Below are 15895 nucleotides of genomic sequence, written 5' to 3'. Positions count from 1 at the left end.
AATAAAAAAAAATTAAAATTAAAAAAAGAAGCCACAGCGTAATTCAAGAGTTCAGAGGCCTTACTGAAGACAGAGAGGAAACCCAGGTGGCCAGCTGCTGGAGGTGGCAGCCTGGGATGCACATGTCACAGGGTTGAGCCAGGCTTCAAGGGCAAAATGCAAGACTGGGCATGGAAGATGGGTGGGCAAACCGTAATCGGTGAAGGTGTCCTCCTCAGAGTTGAGCTGAAGGCCCAGAGAGACAGTCAAGATTTCTCTGTTGTCCTTTTCGGAACACACACAGGGCGGTTAGTTGTTGGGGACCGCTGTTGTCATAGTGTGTCATGTCCTCCCCCTGAGGGGTCCAGCCCGGGATGTTGCATCCCGCCTTGGTCTGACTCTTGAATCTGGTGCTGTTTAAGTGACTTTCACACACGCACCCGCTGAGCGTATGTGCTCAGTCTGTTACATTTGGAGACAGTCATAGGGTGCTGCCTTTCACTATGAACTCGTTTATTTTAGTGCTTGGCCTGCATGTACGTCTGCGCACCACGTGTGTGACTTACAGACAGTTGTGAGCTGCGCCTGTGCGTTCTGGGGACAGAATCCTAGTCCTCTGGAGGAGCATTTGGTGCTCCTAACCGCTGAATCATCTCTCTAGTGTTCCCTTCTCACCTTTAGGAATAAGTTACAGTCTAGGTCTCATGGGTGGCACGAGAGGTTTGTCTGTACATGATCCTGCTCACAGTAGGACCAAAGACTGCTTGTAGGAGCCATGCCAGGCACAGCCTGAGAGCCACTGTTTTACCCTTGGTGCAAACACAGCCTAGTCACAGTGCTCTCTTCTGCAGTGCCTCGCTTAATTATTATTATTATTATTATTATTATTATTATTATTATTATTATTATTATTATTTAATGTCAGGTGTGGCGGAATGCACCTCTTTTTTTTTTTGTTAAGTATCCACTATTTATTTGTTATGGGAGGTAGGTGGGGCTGCATGCCACTTCTTCCTCCTCCTCTGGTACCTCTCTTCTCTTTCCCAAGATCCTTTTCTCTCCTAAGACCTCGGAACCTTCACCACACCCACCTCATGCCTTCCCTGTCCAGGTGTAGGCCTTTTTTTTTTTTATTAACCAATCGACTTTAAATAGGTAGAGCAAGGTTACCACAAGAAAGACAGGTGTGTGTGAGAATGCGCTCCTCTGGGTGGTGACTAGATCTTGGGGTCCAATAATTAGCACCAGAAAACACAGCACCAGACCAACCCCAACACCAGTCAGTGACCAGAGGCAGCACGGATTGGATCACCAAAGCAAAGAAGGAAAAAGAGGCAGAGGACATTGAGGTGGGGAGGGGATTCCTTGAGGGGCGTCTAGGAGGAGCATAAGGGGCAGCTGGGGGTGGGAATGAGCAACGCATGTGTGTATGTGCAAAGGTGTTTTTAAGAAATAACTGAAGGGGCTGGAGAGATGGCTCAGTGGTTAAGAACACCTGTTGCTCTTGCAGAGGACCTGGGCTGGATTGCCAGCACCCAGTGTTTCTGACATCTGTTCCTCATCTTGGAGGAAGCAGAGAGCAGGACTGTGCCTGCCCAGTAACCCACTCCTGCTAGGCAGACCTTAGAGCTTCTACAGCCTCCCCAAACCCCCCACCAAACCCCCCACCACCTGGGAACCAAAGACTTAAGCCTGTTGGGGGGTGGGGTCACGTCACATTCAAACCACAACAACATGTAAGGCGTACAAAGCACTTTTTTTAAAACACTTATTATTTATACAGCGGTCTTATGTACATCTGCAGGCCAGAAGAGGCCATGTGGTTGCTGGGAATTGAACTCAGGACCTCAGGAAAAGTAGTCAGTGCTCTTAACCTCTGAGCCATCTCTCCAGCCCTTGTTAACTATTCTTTGAATTAGGCCTAGCTGTTTTATAGCTGCTCAAAAGGTGGGCCTCTAGAGAGGGCAAAGCACTTTTTAAAAAATTAACCCAAGGTGGGCCGGGCGTGGTGGCGCACACTTTAATCCCAGCACTCGGGAGGCAGAGGCTGTGAGTTCAAGGTCAGCCTGGTCTGCAAAGCAAATCCAGGACAGCAAAGACTAACACAGAGAGACCTTGTCTCAAAAATAAATAAATAAATAAATAAATAAAAACAATTAACCCATGGCTGGAGAGATAGCTCAGTGGTTAAGAGCACTGGCTGCTCTTCCAGAGGTCCCATACTGAGTTCCTAGCACCCACATGGCAGTTCACAACCAACTGTAGCTACAGCCTCAGGGGATCTGGTGCCCTCTCCTGGCTTCCAGGGGTCACCAGGCATATGCGTGGACACAAACACATATTCAGGCACTCAAGCACACACACACAAAATAAGTAAATAAATATAATTTAAAAATAATTAACCCCAGCCAGGCAGTGGTGGAACACTGTTGGGGTGCTCTTTTTATGTACCATGTAAAAATTGTACTTGTATTATTCAAATGCTGATTTCTGTACCCAGAGAGCTGAGTACAAGCCAGACTCGGGTACTGTCATTTGGGTTTTTTGTTTGTTTGTTTGTTTGTTTTGTATGTTTTGTTTTTTTGAGACAGGGTTGTAGGCTCAATTTCCTTAACAAATATATTTTATTATGAACTTAATAGCTGAGCGTACGTCACTTATAACCCGACTAACCGAAACAATAGAAGAAGATTAAAGAATATGGTAACAGAACAGTAAGGATGTCGGTTCCGAGGAACGATTCTCCTGGCACAATCAGCAGGATTTCTTCTGCTGGAACCTGGAGCAACCAGAACCCAGAACCTCAGCTGGGACCCAGAGCCCCGAAGCCTTCCCTGGAGCGGTTCTCTCTAGGAGGGTCTCGAAGCGGAGGGATGAACAGCCAAAACTATCCCAAGTCTCCAAAAGCCTTGCCTCTTGCGCTGGGCTCATTTATGTATCTCCTCCCATAGTCTGTTCACGGATCTTTTCAGCTGGGGACAATCAAGCTCCAGCACGAGGTGGTTTGTCTTCTAGTGGATTAACCTCACCTGTTCTCTCACAAGACCGTCCCCCATCCCACAATTGGGATCATAACAAAAACAGGTCTATCTCTCCTTCACAGGGTCTCTCTGTGTAGCCCTGGCTGTCCTGGACTCACTTTGTAGACCAGCCTGGCCTCGAACTCACAGTGATCCCCCTGCCTCTGCCTCCCCGGTGCTGGGATTAAAGGCCCGCACCACCATGCCGGCTGGGTACTGTGGTTTTTATCAAGAATCTCCTGCCTTGCTCTTTTGTAAACATTGTTCTCCATCACCTTCTGATTGGTTGAATAAAGAGCCCAACAGCCAATAGCGAAGGCTGGAGAAGACAAGGAGAGATCGGAACTCTGGGAAAGATCAGGTGCGGGAAGAGTTGCCAGGCAACTCAGAGGAAGAACAGGATGAGAAGATGAGAGAGTAACTGGCCGCGTGGCAGGACATAGCCCAGGCCAGTGTTGCTGATTTAGAATAGCTGAGAATCGGCCCAGCTATAGCGCCTGAGCTAAGCTAATAATAAATATAAAAGGTCTCCGTGTCGAGTCTCAGCACTGAGGACACAGAGGCAAGCCACTCTTTGTTTGTTCAAGGCCAGCCTGGTGTACAGAGCAAGTTCCAGGACAGCCAAAGCTACACAGAGAAACCCTGTCTGGAAAAAGAAAAAAAAAAATTTAACTCATGTCCGGATGAGGAACAACTTTACTAACTTTACTAACACAGCGTTTCGATAGAACACGTGTTCCTTTTACACTCTAACGATTTCCTGTCAGAACAGCTCTCCAGAGCCCCATGTGTCCCCCGCCCCTACGGTGTGTTTATGTTACATAATGTATAACACAGTTAGATTAATTTGTCACATGTAACGTTCTATCCCAGAATACTCATGCATCCCAGATAATTTTTATTTATTTATTTTATTTTATTTATTTTTGGTTTTTTCGAGACAGGGTCTCTCTGTGTAGCCTTGGCTGTCCTGGACTCGCTTTGTAGACCAAACTAGCCTTGAACTCACAGTGATCCACCTTCCTCTGCCTCCCGAGTGCTGGGATTAAAGGCGTGCGCCACCTTCAGTCTTGGGGTTCAAGCCCAGGGCCTCACCCATGCAAGGCAAGTGCTTTTCCACTGAGCTGCTTTGCCTGGCACCATCAGCTGAGTCTTAAAACTGTTGATTGTGTGTCGATGACTATAGCTGCTGTACTGCAAAAGCTAAAAGAAATTATTTTCGAATATCCATGTCCTAAAGAAGTGATACATGTTTGAAGAGATATCTTGGGCTGGAGAGATGGCTCAGAGGTTAAGGGCACTGACTGCTCTTCCAGAGGTCCTGAGTTCAATTCCCAGCAACCATATGGTGGCTCACAACCATCTATAATGTGATCTGATGCCCTCTTCTGGCATGCAGGTGTACATGCAGGCAGAGCACTGTATACATAATAATAAATAAATATTAAAAAAAAAAAGAGAGAGAGTACCAAGAAGAGACTTGATACCCTATGAACATATACAGGGGGAGGTAATCCCCCTCAGGAACAGTCATAGGGGAGGGGAATAAGGGGAAAATGGGAGGGAGGGAAGAATGGGAGGATACAAGGGATGGGATAACCATTGAGATGTAACAAGAATAAATTAATAAAAAAAAAGGGGGGGAAAGAAAAAAAAAGAGAGATCTTTAGCCAAGTAGCACAATGTGTGCATGTGATAAATCTCACGAGGTACTTCATTGATACGTATAGCATGCTAAGCAGTTAAATTTGTTTGTTTTAAGCATGCAAAGAATGCATGAACGTCAACACTAAACTCCTCTAGCACAAATCCCCCCTATTGTGCCCACATCCCCCCAGTTACAGCCACAAAAGTAGGCACTCTGAAGAGGAAGTTAATCATTACATCCAAAAAAGCAATTGCATCTGCCTTTAGTCACTTAATCACACACACAAAAAGAAAATCCCAAATCCGCACGTGCTACTTTCTGTTCACTGATCATTCCTAACTCCAAAATAACTCGACTCTGGTCCAGTCCTTTGAAGACGCTTTGCTCCCTTCTCAGCTCTCTGATGTTCTTGAGGCGCTGGAAATCCGCAACGTGTCAGGCACACGCGTGTATGTATGTATGTACTTACGTGCTTGCCTAGTTCCCTGTCCTTCACCTCTGTGTTGGTGACACAAAGATTGTGTTGCGGGACATTTGATCCTATTGTGAACCCAGAGATTCTGAACTGTAAAACCCTGTTCCCTCTTTGGCACAGCTTTAATCCAAGAGCTTTCTGTTTGTTGTAAACAGGTGGTTATGGTGTGGCTCAGCCCTAGCATACACCTTTAACCCAAAAGCTTTCTGTACACAGGACTTAATAACTTTAACTCTAGGTCAAGAGACAGAGCAAGAAACCTGCTGACGGGAGGCGGGGCAAGCGGGGCCCAAGATGGCCGCTCTCCGCTACTGTCGGTTCCTTAAGCTCTGTGAGGAGTGGCCAGTGGATGAGACCAAATGGGGCTGGGACTTGGGCACTTACCTGCAGCAGCGGGTAGCACAGGCCTTTCGGGAGGGAGAGAACACCCAGATTGCAGAACCCAAGGCCTGTGATCAGATGTGCGAAAGCTTAGCACGACTGCACTCAAACTACTACAAGCACAAGTACCCTCGACCCAGAGACACCAGTGTTAGTGGCCTGTCCGTGGAAGAGTACAAGCGGATCCTGTCCACAGACGCTTTGGAAGAGTTTCAAGAGATGAATAAGAGCACGTGGAAGAAACTACAGGAGAAGTTTGCACCCACAAGGCCAGAGGAGAAGCATAAAGCTCGGGCTCCGGTCTTGTCTGGCCCACGTACCTGATCAGAAGATGCTCATCAATAAAACTACCTGCCTCTCCCTCCAAAAACAAAAAACAAAACAAAACCAGCTGACAGGAATTAAAGAGTTGAAGGGACTTTGAGTGGATAAGAAAAAGGAGCTTTTGAGCTTTGACCTAGCAAGCTTTGAGTGTTTGGGCCTTTTCCTCCTGGGCTGTCAGCTGAACTAGTGAGCTTTCGGGTTTTGGTTTTTCCTCTGGGACAGGCGCTGAGGAGGAAGATCAGCTGGGCGCTTTCTCTGCCTCTCTGAGCCAGCAGGCTTTCACCTCAGCATCTGGCTCCTGAGTCTTCATTGGTAAAAACTGAACAGTTGGGATTTTCATTCCTTAAGACAAACGTGTCTTCTCCCTTGGATTCCCTGACTACTTTCCCTCTCAGCCTTCCCGTCTTTTCTCCTGACTTCGTTAAAAAGCCCTGTTCTTTTGGAGATCCCTTTGATTTATTCCATGAGAGGGGAGGCAGTTTCCCCTCTTTTTTTTTTTTTTTTTTTTTTTGTTGCTGTTGTTGTTGGTTGGTTGGTTGGTTGGTTAGTTTTTCGAGACAGGGTTTCTCTGTGTAGCCTTGGCTGTCCTGAACTCACTTTGTGGACCAGGCTGGCCTCGAACTCACAGCGATCCACCTGCCTCTGCCTCCTGGAGTGCTGGGATTAAAGGCGTGCGCCACCACGCCCGGCTCAGTTTCCCCTCTTCTATAGAACTCTGACCACACTCCTAGACTCACAGCCTCTACACTTGAAGGAGAGGAAGAAGAAATGGATCCGTTGAAGGTTTGGGAGGGCTGAGAGATGCCCTTGCACAGACTGGGCTGGCTCTGAGGTATAGAGAGACGTCTGGAGCCTCCTCACGATTGCTTTTTCTCCCACCAACAAAGCTTATTTAGAATTGATCCTAAACTCTTCACATGAATTTAAAAATGAGGGGGAAGGGGGAACCAGATCTTAGGAAAGGAGGTGTCCTCAAATCACTTAAACTTTTACTAGAAATGTTAGACACACACACATACAAAGATAACATAAGGCCAGATGTGGTGGTGCAGGCTTTAATCCCAGCACTTGGGAGACAGAAGCAAATGGATCTCTGTGAGGTCCAGGTCAGTCTGGTGGACATGCCCGAGTTCTAGGCCAGCCAGAGCTAGATCACACATGGAGAGACACAGGAGAGATGGGGGAGCCCTGCCTGGTCCACACAGCGGGTTCCAGGACAGCCAAAGCTACATAGGAAGACCCTGTATCAAAACAAACAAACAAAAGAATAAAAAGAATACAATTCTCTGGGCAGGGGTGGTTCATGCTTGTAATCATAGCAGAAGCAAAGCTGATCTTTGTGAGTTCAAGGTCAGCCTGGTCAACAGAGTTCCAGGACAGCCAGGGATATACCGAGGAAATCTGTCTTTAAAAGAAGAAATAAGAGGGCTGGAAAGATGGCTCAGAGGTTAAGAGCGCTAACTGTTGTTCCAAAGGTCCTGAGTTCAATTCCCAGCAACCACATGGTGGCTCACAACCATCTATAATGAGATCTGGTGCCCTCTTCTGGCCTGCGGGTGTATGTGCAGACAGATGATAAATAAAGAAGAAAGAAAGAAAAAGAGGAGGAGGAGTGAGGAGGAAGAATACAATTTAAGCCCAGCATAGTGGCGCACGCCTTTAATCCCAGCACTTGGGAGGCAGAGGCAGGCGGACCTCTGTGAGTTCGAGGCCAGCCTGGTCTACAAAGACAGTTCCAGGACAGCTAAGGCTACACAGAGAAACCCTGTCTTGAAACAACGCCCCCCACCCCCGCCAAAAAAAAAAAAAAAAAAAAGAATGCCAAGTGAGAACTGAGCTCTAGAGTGAGAAAATATGTATGGAACACACACACACACACACACCACACACACACACACACACACACCACACACCACACACACACCACACACACACCACACGCACACACACCACACGCACACACACCACACACACACATACACACACACACCACACACACCACACACACACACACACACACACACACACCACACACACCACACACACACACACACACACACACACACACACACAGGCTTTTGAAGTAGGGACCTCAGGACTGCATTTCAGCCGAACAGGTTTGAAGGATGGCAGAAAACAGACTAGGCATCAGCTAGCACTATCAAAGCAAGCCTACTGCAGACCCTCCTTCCTCTCTGAGCCTTCAGTCCCCTCCCCCCAGTGCCGGAGGATGCAACCCCTAAGGGTGCAGTGGGACCTGTGAGAAGTGTGGCCTGTGACACAAGTCCCTGCCAAGTTTATGGACAAACCTGCCTCATAGCCTGAGGCTAATCCACTGAAGCTTTGGCACGAGCTTCTAGGCAGAGGTCCTCGCCCAGACACCATGTGCTCCACGCCTCCCCTCTGGGCACCCCAAAAGGAAGGAAAGCAGGATTCAAGGACCTCCGTCTGCAAGGAGACTTGTGCGCAGGCAGGGGTGGTCGTGAATCCGTGGGCCTTCTTACTAGAAGGGTGAGGAAAGGCGGGGTGTGCTTCCGGGATATGTGCATCCCTGCCTTGTGCACTCCGGCTTAGCCTGCAGAGAGACACTGGGAAGGGAACAGGGAGGACAGGGGTGGGGTGGGGGGTGGGGAGATGGGGTTGCGGGGTGTCAGTGTTGGGATTTCTCTCAAAGGCGGAGTCCAGCATCTTCCTCCTCCCTGTCCCCCCATAGGTTTCCCCGTGGTATTCAGAAGCAGCAAACGCCAGCCTGTAAAAAGGCCCCAGATAGACGCATGAGAAGTGAAAAGAAGTAAATAAATAATACGGATAAAGGTTTGGACAGGAGCGCCGAACCGCACTCCCCCACTCCGGGGTCAGAACATAGAGAGGAGGCTCCTTGGCTGTCACTATTTCCTCCCTGTTCAATCAGCATCCGTATCTCATGGCAACGGGGAAAACATCGCTTTCGGAATGCCCCTAAATCCTAAAATCTCAGAGCAGCCACGGGCGCTTCTTTTTATTTTGTATTTGCTTAAAAGCTCAGGAAGCCCTTGCTGAGATTCTTGCTTGCGGGCCCAGAAATTAAACTTAGTCACTGTCCGGAGCCCTTGTTTTAGGAAAAAATGACATCGCTGTTGCGCAACTCAGAACGGCCTCTGGCGGAGTGGTCCAGTGTAGCAGTCCCACTTCTTCCTTGGGATTGGCGAGGGTGCCGGTGGCCTGCCCACCCCTGCCTGGGGTGCGACGACGCCTAGGGATGAGCAGGCACAGGCTTTGGGTGGCCAGAACCGGAGCGGCCAAGGCCAACCAGCGGAGACTGCTCAGACAGATGAGCATACCGGGAAACCGAAACTCTCCAGCCAGTCCCTTCCCAGACCCCGTCGGCGCAGAGCAGTAAACCCCGTGGGCGCAGAGCAGCCCGAGAAATCCAGAAGGCCCAAGGGATGACTAGAGAAAGGAGTGTGACCAGGAGGGAACAGCTAATCTGAAGGGCAGAGGGGAGGGTGAGGCCTGGTGTACAGGAGACCACTGACCCTAGAAGCATCTAGAATACAGTCCCCTCTTTTTACCACCACCCCCCCGCCCCCAACCCCGGAGCTCAGCCGCCTCAGCTGCTCTCGATCTCACAGGCAGTGTGAGGGTTCCCACAATTTACTCAAGGTGTATTCCTCACCACCCTGTCCTCACCTCATTTCACCCTGGCTCCCCAAAGGTTTTCTCGTATCTTCCCTAAGGCTGGATCCTCTGGGGATTTTTTTGGTTTTTGTTTTTGTTTTTCACAGACACAGGCCAGGAGACTTTATTGCGCCCCTTCCCCACTTTACCGTCTCTCTTTCCTTTCTCTGGCTCTCCTTAAGAACTTCTTTCTCCTAGAGTTTATTCACATCCAGTTCACGATATGCTCTCCCCGCCCCCCCCCAGCGCCCCCCCATCCCTTCTCGGCTCACCTTTAGCACCCCGTCTTCTCACCTGCAGGAGTACCTACAAGCCCCTCACCTCTCTGTACACACACGCTTGCTAACTGGATTTCAGGGTTCACCTTCATTGCCCTCCCTTTCATTCCTCCCCACCCCACCAATCCCTTTAGCCAGATATACTGCTCCCAAATTCCGGGCGAGATTCCCAGGAACAAAGCAAGAGGAGGAGGAGGAGGTGGGGGGACCACATCAGAACAATTTGGGAAGTAAACAGCAGCTGAGGAGGAGGGAGGGAAACGCCGGGTGGACGCAGGTGGGTGGCCCTCCAGTCCACCCAGTTTGGGGAATGCCCCTGCCTCCTTTCCCTCCCCCTTCACCTGGCTTTTAAGGGGCCCGGCCTGACCCGCTGCTGCTTAAAGCAGATGAGCAGCGGCCTGCAACATCTGCACTAGACTCTTGGAAGGAGTGCAGGGCCGAGCAAAAAACTCTGACCATGGCCGGGGACAGGCTGCCTGCGCAGCCGCCGCCGATGCTGCTAATTCTCTTGCTCGCTGTGGGCACAGGGTCCGCCTTATTGGGGTGCCCCGGGTGCGAGCCTGGGGGCCGGAATGTCTGTAAAGGGGGCTGCGTGGAGGAGGAAGATACCGGGTCCCCTGCAGACGGCTGTGCAGAAGCCGGAGGTTGTCTGAGGAGAGAGGGGCAGCTGTGCGGGGTCTACAGCCCCAAGTGCGCCCCAGGACTGCAGTGCCAACCGCGAGAGAACGAAGAGGCGCCTTTGCGGGCGCTGCTGGTTGGCCAGGGCCGCTGTCAACGGGCCAGGGCGCCGTCGGGTGAGTCCAAGTCCCCTCCCGTCTGTCTTCCACCTGCGCACCTGAGATAGGAGCAGCTGGTCTGTCCTGGTGGGAATCTGGACAGATGCAGGTGGGCAGCCTCTTCAAGCCTCTGGTTCCTCCTGGGCCTTGAGGCTACGGTCACCTGAGAACAAGGGACAGAGATGTCTGCACTCTGCACTGTCCCCTTCCCCTCTTTATTTTCTCTTAAGGGGAAAGAGGTGTGTGTAGGAGGCAGATGATGGAGAGCTTTCGTTTTAGCTATCGCCTGTTCACGGCAGGCTCAGCTCCATTACGCTAGTGGCTCGTGCTGGTTGACAGGACCGAGATTCTGTGTGGAGGAGAAGGAAAGGGAACCGCAGATTCCAGTTCTACACACTAAGATTCTTTTCTTTCTTTCTTTTCTTTTCTTTCTTTTTTTTTTTTTTTGTTATTGTTTGTTTTTTGTTTTTCGAGACAGGGTTTCCTTGTGTAGCCCTGACTGTCCTGGACTCACTTTGTAGACCAGGCTGGCCTCGAACTCACAGCCTCCCGAGTGCTGGGGTTAAAGGGGTGCGCCACTACCACCCGGCTTCCTGCTCCTCTTTCAGTGCCATTGTGAAGTCTAGAAAAGATGCTGTGAAGTCCTGAAGGCGGGCAAGCCCTCGAGAGCCTGGGGAGGGTAAAAAGAAGTGGGAAAATAAGGAATCTGCCAAATCAGGCTTATGATTTAAACCTGGTCTGAACTGGATGCCCTCCACGGCCCACCCTACCCTAGAGATGAACACAAGAGACTGAGTCATTGGGCGGGTGGGACCACAGTGAGTCAGCACCCAAAAGATGGGGGAAAGGGAGGGACTGGAAGGTGGAAGGTGGTTAGTCCCTGGGTTTTTTCATGGAAATAATTCCAGCACTTGGGGGTGGCAGCAGGAAGGTACATAGTATCTAAACTACCTGAGATCCTCTCTTTCCTCTCTCTCTCTCTCACACACACACACACACACACACACACACTCACACACACTCACACATACATTCTCACACTCACTCAAACACTCACACACACTCACACACACTCACATACTCACACACACACTTGCACACATTCACACATACATTCACACTCGTGCACACACACTCACACTCACTTAAACACACACTCACATACTCACACACACTTGCACACATTCACACATACACTCACACTCGTGCACACTCACACACACCTCACACATATACTCTCACACTCACTCAAACACACACTCACACTCACACACACTCAAACACACACTCACATACTCACACACACTTGCACACATTCACACATACACTCACACTCGTGCACACTCACACACACCTCACACATATACTCTCACACTCACTCAAACACACACTCACACTCACACACACTCAAACACACACTCACATACTCACACACACTTGCACACATTCACACATACACTCACACTCGTGCACACACACTCACACATATACTCTCACACTCACTCAAACACACACTCACACACACACTCACATACTCACACACACTTGCACACATTCACACATACACTCACACCCTGGGATGAGGCGTTGAAGCTTCTATCCCTAGCGTCAGAGCCAAGCTTCTAGGGCTCCTCTTAGAAAGAAGGTGTGTTTTGACTGAAAAAGGTCGTCTGAAGCAGCAACACAGTTTGACACTAAATGCAGGGAGTGAGGGACAAATGTGATACCCAGGCAATAAATGTTGAGAAGACTGCAAAGGAAACAGAATTAAAAAAAAAAAAAGTTAGGCGAGCTTATCTTTTGGCATGTCACTGTCATCCCTGCCTTTTCTTAGCCCTGGCTTACTTCCTGGTCCCGAGCTCTCCCCAGGGCCCCCAGAAACTCTCCAGAACCGGTGCAAGCTGCAGGTTGAAAGTCTCTCACTTCCTTCCTGCCCCTTTGCAGCCTTCAATGCACACTGGTTAAGGGTTGGATCCAGATGGTCTTGGACCACTAGGGTTGAGCTGAGAGAAAAAAGAAAGCGGTCCACACGCAAGGCCTTCAAAGTAACAACATCTCAGACCTGGGAGGGGCAGACTGAGTCACTGGTGGGGTCACAACAGGGACACACATTCCACAGGGTCCCCGCCCCTCCCTGCACACACACCCCCAAGTCCCCCAACCCCCCCTTCTGAAAAATCTCACTGGTTTGGTGCGCCCTCTTCTGGCCTCTGATGGAACAGGCAGGTCTTTTCATAGAAAGGCTAAATGCTGGAAATAACCAATGGTGCTTTGCAGGTTTTGTTTGTTTGTTTGTTTTAAAGATTCATTTATTACATATACAATGTTGTGTCTGCATAAAACACTGAACACCAGAAGAGGACACCAGATCTCATTATAGATGGTCGTGAGCCACCATGTGGTTGCTGGGAGTTGAACTCAGGACCTCTGGAAGAACAGCCAGTGCTCTTAACCTCTGAGGCCCCAATGGTGCTCTGTATTTGATCTGAGCTTTTGCTTTCCAAAATGCTCTCCCTATAAGACTTAAAATTGCTCTGGGAAATAGAATGAGGAACAGTAACATAACTGTATTTTGCAGATTTTTTTGTTTTTTAATTTTTCTTGTTTGCTGTTTTTCAAGACAGGGTTTCTCTGTGTAGCCTTGCCTGTCCTGGACTCACTTTGTAGACCAGGCTGGCCTTGAACTCACAGATGCGCCTGCCTCTGCCTCCCAAGTGCTGGGACTAAAGGTGTGCTAGGATTTTATTTTTATGTCACCTGTGGGGGTGTTTCGCTTGCATGTCTGTCCGTGTTACCACGTAGATGCCAGAAGTGAGGTTGGATCCCTGGTAACTGGAGTCACAGCTACTGTGAGACACACAGCATGAGGGAGCTGGGAATCACACTCTGGTTCTCCAGAAGAGCAGCCGGTGCTCTTAACTACTGGCCACCTCTCCAGCCCCTGTCGGCTAGAGCGGAAGAAACTGCTGGACAAGGCTAGGAGGAAAACCGGCTACTGTTGGTTCATAAAGCCCTCAGTTGCTCTCGCTCTAGACGGTCGAGGTGGACCAAGGCTCCCGCGGTGCTTGCTGGTCTTCGTCCTTGACTGATTTCTCATTCCTTCTCTCGTTCTTCCTGTGGCCGCAGAGGGGACTGCAAAGGAGAGTAAAGCCCGTGGAGGTGCCTCCCGCCCACGTGACACAAGCCTCAGAGACCGGCAGAAGAATCCGGGGACCTCCACCACGCCTGTACAGCCCAACCCAGGGGGTGCGGAAGATAGCGAGATGGTGCGTGCAGGGCTGTCAGGGAGACAGAGGGCCGGAGGCCTCCCCGTGGCCTTGCGGCAGTCTGGAGCCTCCCCCCCCCCCCTTCCCTCTCCAGGGCCCCTGCCGCAGACACTTGGATTCAGTACTGCAGCAGCTCCAGGCTGAGGTCTTCCGAGGAGGCGGGGCACACGGGCTCTATGTGCCTAACTGTGACCTCAGAGGCTTCTACAGAAAGCAGCAGGTGAGCAGATGCCTCCTCTCCTCTGGGCAAGCTCCCTATAAAGGAGGGAGGAAGGGTAGTGAGAAAGCTGCAAAAGAGGTGTTCTCTGGAGCATGCACAAAAGGCTGGCCGGTGGAGGCAGAGGAAGCTGGATCTCTGAGTTTGAGGCTAGCCTGGTCTACAGAGTAAGTTCTAGGACAGACAGACAGACAAGGCTATGTAAAGAGACCCTGTTTTGAAAAAAAAAAAAACCAGGGGTTGGAGAAATGGCTCAGAGGTTAAGAGCACTGATTACCCTTCCAAAGGTCCTGAGTTCAGTACCCAGCAACCACATGGTGGCTCACAACCATCTATAATGTGATCTGGTGCCTTCTTCTGGCCTGCAGGTATACATGCAGGCAGAGCACTGTATACTTAATAATAAACAAACAAACCTTTTAAAAAGAAAAAAAATCAACCAACCAACAACAAAAAGACACAGACAAGACAGACAGACAGACACATTTCACCTGCCGTTCATGATCTTTCAACTTTAAGACCCACATAAGGGCTGGAGAGATGGCTCAGTGGTTAAGACTGCTCTTCTAAAGGACCCCAGTTCAATTCCCAGACCTACATGGCGGGTCACAGCTGTCTGTAGTGCCAGTTCCAAAGGATCTGACACCCTCACACCAAAGTACATAAAATTAAATAAATTTAGTGAAAAGAGTCAGGAAGATTAAAGTCCAAGGTCTGTCTGGTCTACAGAGTGAGCTCCAAGTCCAGCAGGGGAAACTTCATGAGCCTCAAAATAAAAAGTAAGAGAAAACAAAGTTTATAGTTCACTGGCAAAGCTCTACTTAGCAATGCCCTGGGGCCAATCTCTAGTTTGATTTGTAAGAAAAATAAAATAAAAAGCAGGCCAACCATCGCAGCTGAGGGCTTGAAGCCGCCTCTAGAAAAGGGTCCTGAGGTGGCTGTCCAAGCAGAGCCGTCACAATCGTCTCGAGGCGCATGGAACATATGAGAGCCGCTGGCAGAGTTGGCCGCACTTTCTGACTTAGCAGGTCTGGGCTAGGCTGAGAACACACTTCTAACACATAAGTGGCAGTGTACATCTTTAATCCCAGCAATTGGGAGGCAGAGGCAGGTGGATCACTGTGAGTTTGAGGCCAGCCTGGTCTACAAAGCAAGTCCAGGACAGCCAAGGCTAACACAGAGAAACTCTGTTTCGGAAAAACCAAACCAAACCAAAACACATAAGCGACACGGCTGCTGTTGACTGGGGGCTGCAGTTTGAAAGCTACTGTTCCGGCCCAGCAGGGCAGGTCCTATTTAGTAGGTAAAGGGACCAAGAACCCTTAGATGCTTTTTCTCCTGTTCAAAGCCTGGGGCCTCCTCACCCTGATCTCTGCCTCTCTCCCCAGTGCCGTTCCTCACAGGGGAGTCGCCGCGGTCCCTGCTGGTGTGTGGATCCGATGGGCCAGCCTCTGCCAGCGTCTCCGGATGGCCGTGGGAGCTCTCACTGCTCTGCTAGAAGCAGTGGCTAAAATCAGGGTGGGAGCCTGCAGGACAGGACCCTGGCAGAAGCCGTGTGTGGAGCGATCAGTGGAGCGATCAGTAATGTGGGGCTCTGTGCCCCGAGACCCACCTTCAGGCCCTGTCCCGCCGTCCCCTCACCCGTAGACCTTTGCACATCAAGCTAGGAAGGGGCATAATAAAACTGTGTTGGGGGTCTCTGGCTTCTGTGTCTGTGCCTATCTCTTCCAGCTCTGGAGCCTCCTGGTGCGCTCGTGCGCTCTCTCCTCTCTCTCTCTCTCTCTCTCTCTCTCTCTCTCTCTCTCTCTCTCTCTCTCACTCTGCGTGACTCACGCATTTTTACTTTCCCTGTAGAACCCTGCCAGTCTCTCCCA

At 50.1% G+C, this 15895-nt stretch overlaps 2 protein-coding genes across 2 annotated transcripts; both read left to right on the top strand.

Annotated features, from left to right (window-relative positions):
• Positions 1–5400: 5400 nt before the first annotated feature.
• Positions 5401–5862, top strand: LOC311579289 (ubiquinol-cytochrome c reductase complex assembly factor 2-like). The gene has a single exon (XM_084749723.1). The coding sequence runs from the start codon at positions 5417–5419 to the stop codon at positions 5825–5827; it is 411 nt and encodes a 136-aa protein (XP_084605849.1). The 5' UTR covers positions 5401–5416; the 3' UTR covers positions 5828–5862.
• A 4103-nt stretch (positions 5863–9965) lies between these two features.
• IGFBP6 (insulin like growth factor binding protein 6) lies at positions 9966–15725 on the top strand. The gene is made up of 4 exons (XM_084749710.1): positions 9966–10556; positions 13665–13804; positions 13899–14024; positions 15410–15725. Exons 1-4 carry the CDS (start codon positions 10220–10222, stop codon positions 15530–15532), a joined length of 726 nt encoding a protein of 241 aa, XP_084605836.1. The 5' UTR covers positions 9966–10219; the 3' UTR covers positions 15533–15725.
• Positions 15726–15895: the final 170 nt, after the last annotated feature.

This window comes from Acomys minous, assembly GCF_964271855.1.
Source record: "Acomys minous genome assembly, chromosome: 12".
NCBI lineage: Eukaryota > Metazoa > Chordata > Mammalia > Rodentia > Muridae > Acomys > Acomys minous.
This window is presented reverse-complemented; position numbering and strand designations above follow the sequence as displayed.